The sequence below is a fragment of the Homalodisca vitripennis genome, chromosome 7 (genome assembly GCF_021130785.1).
Source record: "Homalodisca vitripennis isolate AUS2020 chromosome 7, UT_GWSS_2.1, whole genome shotgun sequence".
Lineage (NCBI taxonomy): Eukaryota > Metazoa > Arthropoda > Insecta > Hemiptera > Cicadellidae > Homalodisca > Homalodisca vitripennis.
This window is the reverse complement of record NC_060213.1, coordinates 7,180,214-7,195,234: the sequence shown is the minus strand read 5'-3', so window position 1 is coordinate 7,195,234 and position 15,021 is coordinate 7,180,214. Positions and strand designations below refer to the sequence as shown.

At 33.9% G+C, this 15,021-nt stretch overlaps 2 protein-coding genes across 3 annotated transcripts in view; both read left to right on the top strand.

Moving 5' to 3' along the window:
• Positions 1–7,165, top strand: part of LOC124366917 (chaoptin-like) — a 40,884-nt gene extending 33,719 nt beyond the window's left edge. Inside the window, exons 5-6 of the mRNA XM_046823519.1 lie at positions 4,744–4,972; positions 6,740–7,165. Of these exons, the coding sequence (XP_046679475.1) occupies positions 4,744–4,972; positions 6,740–7,165 (655 nt within the window). The remainder of the gene's footprint in view (positions 1–4,743; positions 4,973–6,739) is intronic.
• Positions 7,166–7,262: 97 nt separating this feature from the next.
• On the top strand, positions 7,263–14,514 carry LOC124366916 (trophoblast glycoprotein-like). Of its 2 annotated transcripts, none has more exons than XR_006922842.1 (3): positions 7,263–8,975; positions 9,690–9,889; positions 10,697–10,823. XR_006922842.1 is itself a non-coding variant. In XM_046823518.1 (3 exons), the coding sequence occupies exons 2-3, from the start codon at positions 10,797–10,799 to the stop codon at positions 13,313–13,315; spliced, it is 537 nt and encodes a 178-aa protein (XP_046679474.1). In that variant the 5' UTR covers positions 9,751–9,889; positions 10,697–10,796; the 3' UTR covers positions 13,316–14,514. The 2 variants fall into 2 exon arrangements, 1 of the variants encoding a protein (XP_046679474.1); XM_046823518.1 differs by lacking the exon at positions 7,263–8,975 and adding an exon at positions 13,008–14,514 and having other exon boundaries at positions 9,751–9,889; positions 10,697–11,025.
• The last annotated feature ends 507 nt before the right edge of the window (positions 14,515–15,021 follow it).

Genomic DNA, 15,021 nt, shown 5'->3' with positions numbered 1-15,021 from the left:
TTCAGTGAAAAAAAAATAAAACAAATATCTCATTACATTTCAAAATGGCGGCCGTTCAAAATTTTCAAATTGTATTAGCTTTGAAACGGCTACTTTGACAACAAATTCACCAGGATAACTTTTTTTAGCGTATTTTATTAACAATTCAAAAATGTTTGTTTCAAAAAGATTGAATAACAAATAACTTAGTTACAGCACCAAACGTAAAAACATATACAACAATGTAGTGGATTTTTACGAATAAACTTTTTAAGGTTCTTTATTAAAATAGTGAAGAATATTATAACCTGAAATTTAATATTTATTTTTAAAATTTGTTTTAAGGTAAATTAAAAAAAAGTTATTAACCAATTGTGAATCCTGGTTTTTAAATCTTAAAAAAAATGTTAATAGGGCTACGTTATGGTTGGGTATAGGGTTTTCTTACATGGCAATTGTGTGAAACAGCGTAATTAATTCAATGTGTTTGAACAATTTTATTGAACATGATATTTTTTATTAAGAAATCAATGATTTCATTACTGTAAAACTTTCATAATCGTTGCTCAAAGTGGCGTCCTTGTAACTCGTTGCAGATTCTGAAGCGTCGTAAGCACGATTCTCTCACCCCTTCAAAAGGATTACTGTCTTGAATAACTGCAGCAGCCTCAACAACTCTAGCTACTAGATCCATTTCATTCTGTATTGGAGTGGTATACACTAATTGCTTCATGTGTCCCCACAAGTAAAAATCATTGGGTGTGAGGTCAGGTGACCGTGGAGGACAAGGGACGGGACCCCCACGTCCAATCCAACGATCTCCATACACTTCATTCAAATGTTGTCTAGCAATCAGGGAAAAGTGGGCCGGTGCTCCATCGTGTTGGAACCACATTCTTTGTCATTATTGTCTTTGAGTTTCAATAGGAACATGTTCCAACAGCTCAGATAAGATTTCCCTCAAAAAAACTTCATAAGTAGGTCCGTTCAGTCTGTTTGGTATAATGTGTGGCCCAATCAAATATCCGTCTACTATTCCAGCCCAGATATTGACAGAAAATTTGTGCTGAAACTTACGTTGCACAATTTCATGAGGGTTCTCTTCAGCCAATAAATGGCTGTTTCGGCTATTAAATATGCCATCTCGAGTAAATGAAGCTTCATCAGTAAAGAGAACATACCTTAAAAAATCGGGTTCATCAACTAATTTGTGAAGGAACCAACGAGAGCAGTCTACCCTGAGAGGAAAATCTGCAGGTTCTAAAGCTTGTACTTTCTGATGTCTGTAAGGGCACAAACGTTCTTCATTTAACACTTTCCACACAGAACTTTTGCATACATCCAAATTATGAGCAATAGCGCGAACGCTGGTGGAGGGGTTTTCTTCTACGAATAATAAAACCTCTTTTTCAAAATCAACAGTCCATACGGATTTTACCCGTTCTACAAAATTATTTTTCAAATGTCCAGTTTCCCTAAGACGAATATGAACGGCACTGAAGACGCTATGAACTGGGTGCAGCCTATCTGGAAAGCGCTCTCTGTACAATCTGCTAGCTAATCTGGCATTGCCTCCAGCAAGTCCGTACACAAAGTGAATATCAGCATACTCTTCAAAAGTAAAACTTTTAATATCGTACAAGAAACAAAGTAATAAAAGAAATTTAAATTAACAGGAAAAACTAACAGGAAGTACAAAGAAGAACAGAACATTCAAACAGTGACAATCACATTCAAAACATAGACTTGCTCAACAATGTCTTAATAGTTAGTTTATTAGTTTTTCATCATTTAAAACTCCTGATTTGGTTGCTGATTGTTGGTCAGCTGTTTTCATGTAATATTATGCTATTGTTTTTTTAAGAGCATTGTGAATAGTTTGTTTTTTTCATTTGTGTGTGTGTAACACATTGATTACTGTAAATGGAACAAAAATGATAGTAATATTTTTTTTTAGGTTATAATAATTGTTCAGTATTTTAATAAAGAACCTTTAAAAGTTTATTTGTTAGGTTTATTTACCTAAAAAAGGCCGCCATTTTGAAATGAAATGAGATATATTTGTTTTATTTTTTTCACTGAAAAGGACCAACACTAGGTTAACATAACTGTTAAGTTTGAATTCTGTATCTTAAGTGGTTTTTGAGTAGTAATTTTTTTCCCAAAAAACACATACAGACAGACAGACGGTAAACGAAGCGAAATAGGGCACCTGCTATATTGCATTATTTGTTAGTTTTGCCCTGCTGAACAATGTGGCAAAGTTTGTTCGAATGGTTGCTGGACACCCTGTATAATAAACAGCATTTTTTATACAGTGTGACGTATTTCGCAGCGATCGGAGTGTAATGGTTGAGTGTCCACAAAACTTCGGACTATTCATTATTGGCTGAGTGGGGCGCATTCCAGGAGTCAGAGATTAGCAAAGAAGGAAGAAGGTGGTCCAGAGGAGGTGACGATTAACCAAGAAGGTCGTTAATGCACCAATATTATCACAACAACGGAGTAGAAGAGAAAATGGTCTCTGAGGATTTTGCCTCTAAATTTGCCCACAACTGTATACAAAGTCTTCAATGAATTAACCATTCTGTATTATACTAAATTAAAGTTACCTAAGAACAGGACAGGACTGAGACAGTACTGTAAGTGAATTGCTCTAGCGTCGATGGTGAAGAAGTGCGTGATTATCTCTAGCACTAAGCCGAGATGTTGAGGGACGATTTAGAGATATTGACGAGGAATGAAGCTGGAAACTTAAGTTGAACTAATGTTTATCTTCGAGAAGGATCATTGCTCTAATGAGAGAAAACTTACGTGATGGTCATAAGCATTAAGTACTATCGAAGATCCGTCTCAATCAGAGTTCTGAAGCGAGTGAGTCTAGCACTGGATATCGGGTTTATATGGGCCTGAGACAACGCATGCGCAGTCATGCAAGTAATAATTAATCATCATGTAAGTTTTGGGTTTATTTGTGGATGATTCGATATTATGGGAAGACCCATAGCCTTTTTAGAATCTATATTCAGCCTGTTTCGCATTGAGAACTATCTCTTATGTGGCTAGTTTAGATACTGTGAAAGCAGTTTACTATGGTTATGTTTACTCGCATCTGAGGTATTGGGTGGTATTTTGGGGAAATTAGGTTTTATCAAAACAATTATTCAAAACTCAGAACTCTTAAAAAAAGTATTGCACCTTTATAACATCAGAAATACCCCATGCACCGATTAAAACTAATCGAGCAGGGTCCTTATTATTCAGGTCTCAAAATCTCTAATAAATTGACTCCAAATGTAAAGAGGTAGAATTCCATAAATGCATTTAAAACTTCCCTAAATGCTACCTCATTAACCGGGCCCACTATTAAGTTGAATAGTACTTAAATGAATAATAATTGTTTACGAGTACTTATTATTGAATTTAGAGACTAAGGTCACTAAGCTTTGCAAATATGTTACTATTTATTGATTGGTTTGGTTTAGTTTATCAGTTTATTTTTAAACATTTACAATTCACATGTTTGTCTTTAGCTATACTGAATATTATAAACCTATGTAAAGCTTATAATAAATAAAAAAAGTGAACATTTTACTATGATAGTAAGCAATCAGCATGACTGTAAGCACCTGATAAATATGATACGAGTATATATATATATATATATATAATATATATATATATATATATATATATATATATATATATATATATACTCTTCGAAGTACTTTAATGTGTACACAAAAACAGAAACAAAAATTCAGTGCTCATGTTTAATTTTCGAGTTGACACAACCCTTCATCAGAACACACTGAATTAAAACATATAAACAGAACTCAAACCAAAAACAAAAGACATAACCAAAATAAAATTTTAACAAAAAATGCCATAAACAACAAGATCCCAATCAGCTGTGTGTAGAATATTTGTAAATGTTTACATAGAACTAAAAAATGTTTTGTTATAAAAAGGAAAAGAGAATCATCTTAGGTTCAACCCATCTGGTTGCCTTGATTTTAAAATTAATTGATGTGCGATTTCAACATTTCTTAAATTTATCAGATTGGTATTTTGATTGGGGTTTGGCTCTATATATATATATTGTTTTATATATATATATATATATATATATATATATATATATATATATATATATATATATATATATATATGTGTGTGTGTGTGTGTGTGTGTGTGTGTGTGTGTGTGTGTGTGTGTGTGTGTGTGTATTTGTGTGTGATTTCATATTTATGAAGTGCTTACAATCATGCTTATTGCTTATTATCATAGTAAAATATTTAAATTTTTATATTTATTGTAAGCTTCACATAGGTTTCAAAGGTTTGTAATATTCAGCATAGCTAAAGACAAACATATGAATTTATATATATATATATATATATATATACATACAGAATTTCTAAAATAAATTAAGTAACTCCGAATTATTGAATAGAATATAACTACGCAAGTCTTCTTTTGTAAGTAACATGACACCGATTCTTTTACCACAAGGGTAGTAAAGTAACTTTTAGAGTAGTTGTAGCATATCTATTTCTTGTTAAACTTGTCCAACCTTTAGAATTAATCTAAAATCAACTAATGATACATTGGTTACGAGCTTTGGTTAAATTAACGTTGTGTGTCAATAAGGATGTACATTTTTCAAATTAAATAGCTAGATTTGCATACGAGTTCTTCTAGTAGTTTTGTAGCTATGCAGTACGTTTCATATAATCGATATGTTTCATTTGCATTCCCCAGTAACCAGATTCCAACACTAGAGGGGAACGACTGGTGTCATCTGAAAGACACTCTCGACAGCCTCTTTCTCGGAGAGAATGAGTTACAGGAGCTGCCACGAGAGACCTTGCGAACTTTGAGATCACTGACGTGGCTGAGTCTTGATCACAACTTGCTGAGGAAGGTGGAACCGCTGAGTTTACCAGAGTCGCTTCAAACACTCAGCGTTCAGCACAACTACCTGGAGCAGGTGGGCTGACAGATCCTCAGTAGAAGTCTTAAACCATCTACAGATACCTACACATGTTTAATTTATAAAGAAATTATAGTACAATCTCTTTTATCCGGATTAATTGGTATAGAATGTGGTCCGGATAATCGGGTAATACACAAAACACCATATGTATAAATGAATGTTAGTCTGTATGTCTTTTATAGAATCGTAAACTATCTTACCGATAATTATGAGAATTTGTATGAATAGGCTATGTATTTTTTCACAGAGAAGGTTTACTAATGACCATTGACCATTGATGTAACTCGTCACCAGGCAGTGCTGCAAAATATATGTTTTCAAAGTGCCTGCACATTACAAAACTGCAATTACGAGATAGTTACGTATATTAAATAGCCAAACACTATTTGAAGGCGCTAAGTTATGATGTATATTGGTCTTTAAAATAAATTTCTGATTGACCTTAAAGCTTGAGTGTTAGACCACTTTATAATAAAGTACATGTGCATGTGCATGTACAATGGCTAGAAAAATACGCTTTTGACAGATTTTCTTGATCGTCGTTTGATCTTCGCAACAAGAAAAAGTCTACATCGGCATTGGAAATATAATTCACTTTCCAGAAGTACAAGGCTTACGAAAAGCGTTCGAAACCGAGGGAAACAACTAGTACTTTATATAAATATTGATTCGTTTCAGGGGAAAATTAAATATAAACATAATATAAAATGTTATTTATTGTTTCATAAAAACCTTAATCGCCTAGTTTGGTTTAACATTGGTACACCAGTTCTTAGAAGTAAGTCCAAGAAAATGTTCGACACAATCTATTTCCGCCGACAGAAGTGTCGGGCTAACGCCAAAAATAAACAACGGTCCATCTTGCTTTGTCTTTTGGTTTTTCATTACCATTGTCATTTTAAATTGTTAAAAGTAGTGCTATAGAAAATGGATCTGATCAATGTTTACGTTAGCACCGATGCTATTTCAGGTCTGAAGCCAATCAGTCCAAATTTAGAATGATCAACCTCTCGTAGATCAGTTCAACATAGTAATAATCATATTTTGCGCATTATTCTGAATACCGAAAATGTGTTAATAAAAACAACAAAAATTGTCTAACCCTCAAAAATTATATGCCCTTGCAATCTGCAAAAATTATCCAGATAACCCAGGAGTGAGGTCCTGATGAATGAGATCCGGATAAATGAGATTGTACTGTATTCAATTATTCATTTTTATTTGGAAATGGTTAATTTTCTGTTTTTTTTATTAAAGAAATTACAGGGTAATTTAGAATGTTTTATTATTTAAAAAATAACTCTTATTACGTTAAGTTATTACGACTTTCTTGTAAGTTTAAAACATGATAATTTAATACTTTTCTGTTTAATACCACTAAATAGATATTTTATTGAAGTATTTAGTATAATAAATCTTATGAGTAATAAGTGTTCTCTAACCAAATTTGAATTTTATTAAACAAATAATTTGTATGAATCTTTACAATACGTTCTTTAAAACTAGTTTCAAATAAACACGTAGAGTTTCTATCATATGCTCCAATCTGAAAATGGACGAAAATATTATTTTAGTCATTGTATAATTCACTATAGATATATTATTATTTTGGTAAAAATATGAATTAAAACCTAAAATAAATAGTTTTGTCTAACTGAAAACACTATGACGTGACTTGTTTTTTCATTAATATGAGTGTTCGTCTAAGAAATGAGGTCATAATTAAGTAATAGCTTTTAAATTGTTTTTGTTTTGTTTCAGGTTCCAAACATTGATCGTATAAAAAGCCTAGTAAGATTGTCTCTAAGAGGAAATTTGATTAAAAGTGTTCCGGATTATTCCCTCCAAAATAGAAAGCGTCTAGAGAAGCTAGATCTTGGAAATAATTTCATAAACAATATCGATAACATGTTTAATAAAACAATAAATGTCAGAGATCTGAGTTTAGATTTAAATAAAATTAGGAGTTTAAACGACAAAAACTTTCTCGGAACTAATGCTGGACGAATAATTCTGGCACTGAACAGAATAGAGAACATATCGACAAATGCTTTTGTTGGTTTAGAGGATTCATTAGAATACATAGACTTGGAGAGAAATTTACTAACCTCCTTCCCTGATGCCCTAAGTATGCTTAGGAAATTAAAGTATTTATACATCCCATCAAATAAAATTTCATTATATTAATGAGACAGCATTCTACAACTTTTCAAGGACGCTGAAAGCAATATCTTTAGCAGGAAACAATCTGAGAGCAGTTCCTCAAGCAGCATTAGCGAAATGCATGAAATTAACTCATTTGAATCTGGGATACAATGAAATAACTGAACTCTCTCCAGAAGACTTTATGGGATGGGGGGAATACATCGATGTACTGCTCCTCCAAAACAACCACATATTAAGATTAGAAAGCAACTTATTCAAATATACTCCTCATCTAAGAGAGTTGAGCTTGTCCTTCAACAGATTGATTGATATTGACCCGTATGCTTTCACAAATGTAGTGAATAGCCTAGAAAACTTAGAGATAAGCTTTGGTCTTTACAGAGATGATTTCCCCGAAGAGGTCATATCAAAATTATCGTCACTTGTTTGGCTATCTTTGGATAACAATAACCTTAGATATATACCACCGAATTCCTTGGGTAATCTAAGGAAGCTGCAATATTTAAATCTTGATTCTAACTGGTTTACTTCGATACCTAGAGGACTATTCAACAGCAGCGTGCACAGTAACCTGCGAGACATCCGCCTCTCCTACAATCACGTAAAAAAGCTTGATCCTTTTACATTTTTCAATTTGTGGAATCTTCAAACGGTAGTTTTCATATCAAACAACATCAGGACAGTTCACTCAAACGCGTTTGTCACCTTGCCGAAACTGTCAACTGTGATCCTGTCACAAAACAGGATCAGCACTTTACACCGGAAGTGCTTCCGAAATCTTCCTAGCATGAGGAAACTTGACTTGCAGCTAAACGAAATGAGAGAATTTTCCTTGAACGCGTTTGAAAACGTGACATCATACGGAAGTCTGTCTTTGAATATTTCAAGGAATGAGATAAGTTTACTTACATTTGATAACAGCACTGCAGATATAAAAATTAAGGTATTGGATGTAAGTCATAATAGGTTGAGTGAAGTACCGATTACATTTTTGAATTTCATGTCGAATTCTCTAACCAGGTTAAACCTTGGATACAATTTGATATATCAGATCAGTCCTTTCAGTTTTGCTAACCTGACTCTGCTGGAAGTGCTGGAATTGGAGCATAACGGGATAGTCAGCGTGAGAAGGAAGGCATTCTTCGGACTCAGTAATTTACAGATTTTGGATTTATCACACAATCACATACAGTCACTACAGGTCTCACAGTTTGTCAGCTGTCCAAATCTTCGGGTTGTCGATTTGTCCTTCAACCACATCAGAGCCTTACCCAGAGACACGTTTCAGAATACGAGGATAGAACGACTGGTGCTTTCCAACAACCAGTTTATAGTGTTCCCGAGTCAGGCTCTCGGAGAGATAGGGTTTACTATGAGACACCTTGACCTATCCTGTAATTTCATCGACCGTGTTGACAGCACGATGTTTTACGAGACCCAGTTCCTCACCAGTCTGAACCTTTGCCACAACAAGATCAACATATTGCCCGACAACGTATTTACGAGTCTCGGGAACCTCTTGAGGCTGGATCTCTGCAGAAATCCACTAACTGCCAATTTCAAGGAACTTCTCCACTACATACCAAAACTTCGTTACCTCAACCTCGCTCAGACTGGGATGAAATCTTCACCTCTGTTGCCTCTTCCCAAGCTCACACACTTAAATCTCTCAGGAAACGTCCTTGAAAACCTACCGACAAGTTCTGTGGAAGGATTGGCGAATTTAAGGACTTTGAACCTACGTGGAAACAGGCTGACCAGTATTCCATCCAATTGTTGGTCCAATCTTCCCATGCTCAAGCATCTGGATATTTCCCTCAACCCTATCAAAGTAAGTTGTACATCGTTTTATAGAGTATTATTAACTTAATTTAGTTGATTATTGGCATAAGATCATTTTCCTTCCTTAATATTACAATTATAACTTTTAACGGAGTTGACAGATTTTTTGCACAATATTAATATTATTTTATGTATTATCTATTATACCTTTTAAATACTGGACAAAAAATCAACAATGAATATTACAAGAAGAAAGTAAAAATTTATTTTTATTGAGTATGGAGATTATATTAAAGATTTAAATTCTCAGCAGTTTTGCAAATAGTTACTTCTGTTTTTTTTTCCAATCGAGAACAATATATCGTAACAATGATTTAGAATATATATTTCTATTATTGTAGAAAACACTACACTATGAAATAAGATCACACTGTTACTTTCGTATATATGATAAGGAATAAAATTCATAAAGTATTATTTTGAACAATGTTATGTGACTTTAGTTTTATGGTTGACTGATGAAATTGTAACAATAGTTTCCTAGAAGACTAATATGAAATGGTCAATGAGGTGTCCTGAAGCCATTCACTGTATTGAAAGAAAATATGGGTATAAATTTTAAAATCTTCAATCCTTGTAATATATAAGAATTATAAATTAATTATATAAGAATAACATATATTCCTAAATTTGGACATACATTACTCAGGGAAATACGCATATTCCATTTGAAGCATATTCAAAGGTAAAATTTAAATTGTAGGTGATTACCTCAGATAGCTTCCTAGGCCTTCAGACACTGGATTCTCTGAATCTGAAGCAACTCTATCGCCTAGAAAGATTTGATGCCGGATCGTTGTCAGAACTGAAAGTGCTCACTTCTCTGGAGCTCCAGAGCTGACGATGGTTACGGCAGAAAGGGTTCCAGGTATCATCCATTCTGCAAGGAGTGACCTCTCTCAGGTACTCTATCTTTTAGGTCATTCTGTATGTAAGTTAACTATAAACTGTAAATATGCTTTCTAAGAGTCCTTGTAGACATATTACGTAATGGGATAAAGTTCTAATTGAAATTCAAATAAGTAATCGTACTATAAGCACAATTGAATCACATTTTGTCAATTTATTTTTATTTTTGTTTAGATTGGTGATTAGTTTTACGCCAATCAGCTCATTAAATTTATTTTTTCACAAAAGTAGTTTTAATTTTTTAAGGGATAAAGTTTCTCATCGACTGATCGATACATGGCCTACTAAAGAAACGTTGGCTTTCAACATGTAAATGTACACATGAGCAAGTTATAAAGAGTTTTAAGGTAACTTACCTTATAAAAAATAAAAAATTATTGCAGCAAAAATATTAAAAATACTCAACTATCATTTTTGTCTCACAACCACCAACTCTGGAATACAAAATTTTATTTAAATACACAATAACGTAAAGGCGGTTCCATGGCAGTGTTCGCATTCAGCATGAAGGAAAGAATGTTAAACCAGACACTATAAAAATTATTTAATATTTTACTAACCACTTTTTTTTGCTATTCAAATTCCCTTATTATTAAAAACATCTGCTCAATACAAATTTTAGCTTTACCCCCATTATACCAGTTGAATTCACTGTCAGAGACTCGACTTCTTTGGAGTTCACTGCTGTCTGAAGACATCCAAAAATGTCGGTGACGAAGGCACTTTTTCATTGTAAGGATATCTAAATATATTTAAATATTAAAATCAATATTATGTTGCACATCTTTGTGGGTCTACCAGGAGACTTTCCCTAGAAGTGCTCGAGGAAACTTTGTCAGACCAGCTTCATGGTCTGACCTTGCCACACCTTCGACACCTAACGATCTCCGGGCAGACGCTCATGTTCTTGGAGCCAGGGGCGCTATCGTACCTGGAGGACTCCAGGGAGCTGGTGGTTGAGATGACAGGCACCCAAGTGGAGGATATCCCAAGTGGGTTCTTCGCCGGCCTCTCCCAGGCCGCCCATCTCTCCATCAACCTGAGAAACAACAGTCTGCTCTCCCTCAGCCCTGCAGCGTTCTACAGCAATGCGACCTCATGGGAACACATGGGCACTAAATTGATTGCAGGTAAAATTTTACCAATTGAGTAGATAACTAGATATTAGAAAATATTTCTATGTTATTCATTACAAAATGCGAAGACTGTATTTCATGGATAGGAACCCATATTTTTCTTCAGACATGAAAGAACCTTAAGTCTAACTAACCAACTATGCCATAATACAATTGTAAAGGTTATTTTATTGACTCTGACGTGCAGCTACATTTTTTGACATAGTGACGTACTTCTTGTTATGCTTGAACAAAAGAATGTTGGAAAATACGTTTATACGCTTTAATGGTTTTTCATGGATCAGTGTTTATTTAGCTTTCATGTGTCGTAGTGAACAAGATTTAATTTAACGTACAATATAGCTTTTTCGTTCCAAATTAAATTGAATGTTCAAATTACAGTTTTATTGTGTTACGTTAAATTAAATATTGTATACGTTATATTAACACTCTATATTGTGGTTTGAATAAATTTCCTGTAAAATGCACAAAAGGTATTAGAACTGGAAATAGGAACCTTGGTTTATAGACTTATTATGAGATGTATTAGGTATTTTGTATGAGCTTTAGTGATAGGCTGGATAAATGTTCTGTCTATGTGTTATTACCTGTCGTACGATGTCACGAGCACGATATAATATATAGACTTGAAATGTTGCTTTAAGTTTAATTTCCATAATCCTGGGAACGAGAAAATAGCAAAATAAATTAATTAGTAAACGTAAGGTGGAAAATTTAATTGTTGGACTTGTACCAACGTAAATCTGATGTAGAAATGAAGTTTCATTACAAATTTAAACACTACATATGAAGTCTTTCTCCAGATATCGTGCTACGTGTTACATTGACATTTTAATTAATTGAATTATGCTTCGTAGGAAAGTTCATATAATAATCCCGCTGGAGATTGGTGCAACCAAATTCTGCCATCATCCTAAACAGTGAAATTCACTTAAGTAAGAGTGACTGCCACTCCATGAGATTTGGCTGAGCGTAAACGAATATTTTTACATTTGCATAAAGAAATTCCATAGAGTGACTGGCACCATTATAAAACTCATTATTGCCTGTATAGAAAGCCTATAAGTCCATTCGTTTTCGATATACCCTGTTGGCAGATATACATATACATAGAAACATACAGGAAGTTACAGGTATAGAAGGAACATACAGGTATAGAATGTTTTAGTTATTATAGTATCACATGAAAACCAAAGTTTAAATTGTATGAAAAATCTGTATAAATTATATTTTTTATAAACTGTCTGTATAAGTGGCCATTATTTTAGGCCAATAAGAACTAAGGTTAAAATTAAATATTTCTACGCTCTATTGTGAGTTTAGAACTACAGCATATTTTACATTTTAAACACAAGCATTCAAACGGTTTTTAATTTGTTCCATATTGTAAATCGAACTTTGCAAAACAAAATATAACACGTTCCGTTGCGTAATATTTAATCAGGAATCTCTACCTTTAAAAAAATGCAAAACCAACTTTGAGATGTTGTCACAATAAGCATATTTCGGAGACAATACTCTATCATCAGATTAGAGCATAAAACTGAATCCACTGGATGGCTTTGATTTTGTAGTTAAAGTTGCACAAAACACATAACGCAAGAAACAATCACTCGTTTCACAAAGAGGCATTAAAATTTAATAGGTCTATGCCTACGCTGCACAAGCAGACTACGGTATGTACAGTTGGATGCTAGGCGAAAGGTTACGCAATCCCCACCCTTGCAATGCACTCGGCCTAATTAGTCGTAACAGTGGGCACATTGTTGATTCTTACCGAGGATAAATGATTCATTTAATTTAAAAGGGTGCCAATGAATTTAAGTGTACTATTTCCAGTAGTTCTACCACCGAAAAAGTGGGATTAAAAGTGATGGACATTGTTTTGTTGAGTAACACTCACGGTCAATCCATGATAGCCATATCTTAATCACACCGAATCTTCGAGTTTGAATCTGGAATGTGTGATCTTACAGGAGGACTGCTACTCCACGACAACCCCTGGGTGTGTGACTGCGGGCTCGTCTGGGTGGGGCAGTGGTTGCGCCGGTGGCTCCGAGAGTCCCTGCAGCTCCACACAGCGCCGCTGGACGCCGCCCAACACCTGGTCCTCACCGCCAGGGCTGCCACCTGCACCGACCCTCAGACCGACCGGCAGACTCCTCTGTTGTCTCTCTACCCCGAGGATCTGCGGTGCCATGCTAGCGCCCTCAGCCGGGCACCTTACTGGCGGTACCACAGTGTCACAATGACACTGGTGATGGTCTCTTTAGTCATTAGGTGATATCTGGCATTTTGGCAGATTTAAGCCTGCATCTCGTCCATGACTACAGACAGCATCAATAGGGTTGAAGACGAACACACCTGGTACAAGTTGATACATTTGGTTTGGCAACTAATGTTATTATTCCAGGTTAGGTTTTGTGATTTCAAAAGGGAAACATCTACGAAAGTTCAATACACGTCCCACACTGTTTTGACAGACATATACTTACAAACCCGTGAATGATCTAATAAATGAGAAGTAGAGATTTACAAATAATATAAAAGAACAAAACTACGTTTTCAACAAAACTGTGTAATTTAGGCTTATATTGATTATTTTATTAAATTTTTTAATATTCCCTATACTTTTTTAATGTACGAGCAGTACTTTTATGGACAGGCCCCTGTTCCAGTTATTTGAACTGGATAAGTACTCACAAGAGTGATAAAGTTAAAGATAGATTATTCCACATGAGGTTAATTTATGAAAAGCAAAAAGATTACTTTTACTCGTGTACAAAAGTTTTTTTCGTAAAATTTAATTTAATTATTGGAGTGTTCTATGTCTAAAGCAATAAATAATGTAGTGATACTAAACAATGATGAATGTTCATAATATTAAAACCCAATTGATATGTATTTGTAATAAAATTGAGAAAGCCGACAATTAAATGAAAAAATGATTCATTCCTCCAGTGGTATTTTATTAATCCTATTTTTAAATACAGTTGTTTTGTTGCGAAAATGGTGGAAATGTCAAAAAGTATTATTTAACTCCAACTATTACAAGTACAACATAATTTAAAAATTAAAACATAATATTAATAACAATACTAGTTATTGACAGATTGCAATCAATCTGTGTTTCCTTTAATTTTTAATACAAATTCTACATATAAGCAATTGAATGATATTTTATGAATAGCATTTTTTTAAATTTATATCCTCATTTCCCCCCTTCAATTCCACATAAAGGCCCAAGCTGCTCGTAAAATTTTTCAATTTTCATTATTCTTTATATGTTATGGCTTGGTCATTAATAGTTACTTGTGTTGTCACATTAAGAATCGTGATATGGAAATTATCAAAATATTTTAAAATTGTCAATCAACCAGTACTAGCGCTAAAAATCATAAAAACTAAGCCTCTAGAAGATTTAGCTCCAATAAAAAAAACACAGATATTATTATTATTATTAACGTAATTTGTAGCGTAATTTATGAACTAAATATAAAATAAATATAAATATTATAAATTAATAAAACTAAAAAACATTTAACATTAATTTTATTGTGTTTTATTTATTGTGTTATAAATTTATGACATAATTTGCTAATTAAAAAAGTTAGTGAAAACACATTGGTTAGTAGAGTGAAACGCCGCCTACCGCATCAGAATACGACGATCCAGTCAGAAATGGCAGCGCATAATGTACTTCACAATGTGTACCTAAAACAACCCGCCATTTCTGATTGTATAAACCTTTTGAGATGCGGTTTGCGGCATTCAACTCTACTAAGTGAGCTCTTTCAAATGAGGTATCACTCGACCCATGCTTCAATTTAAGATTTTCCATGTTTTCCTCTGTGGGCCGTCCCCCCATGGTTGGCATGTCATGGTAATAGCAAGGAAAAATAGTTTACATAGCCATATGACACTGTGCAAAGTTTATAGATGTTATCTCCTATGGTTTTTAAATTATTAAGCCGTACCCATACTTTTCAA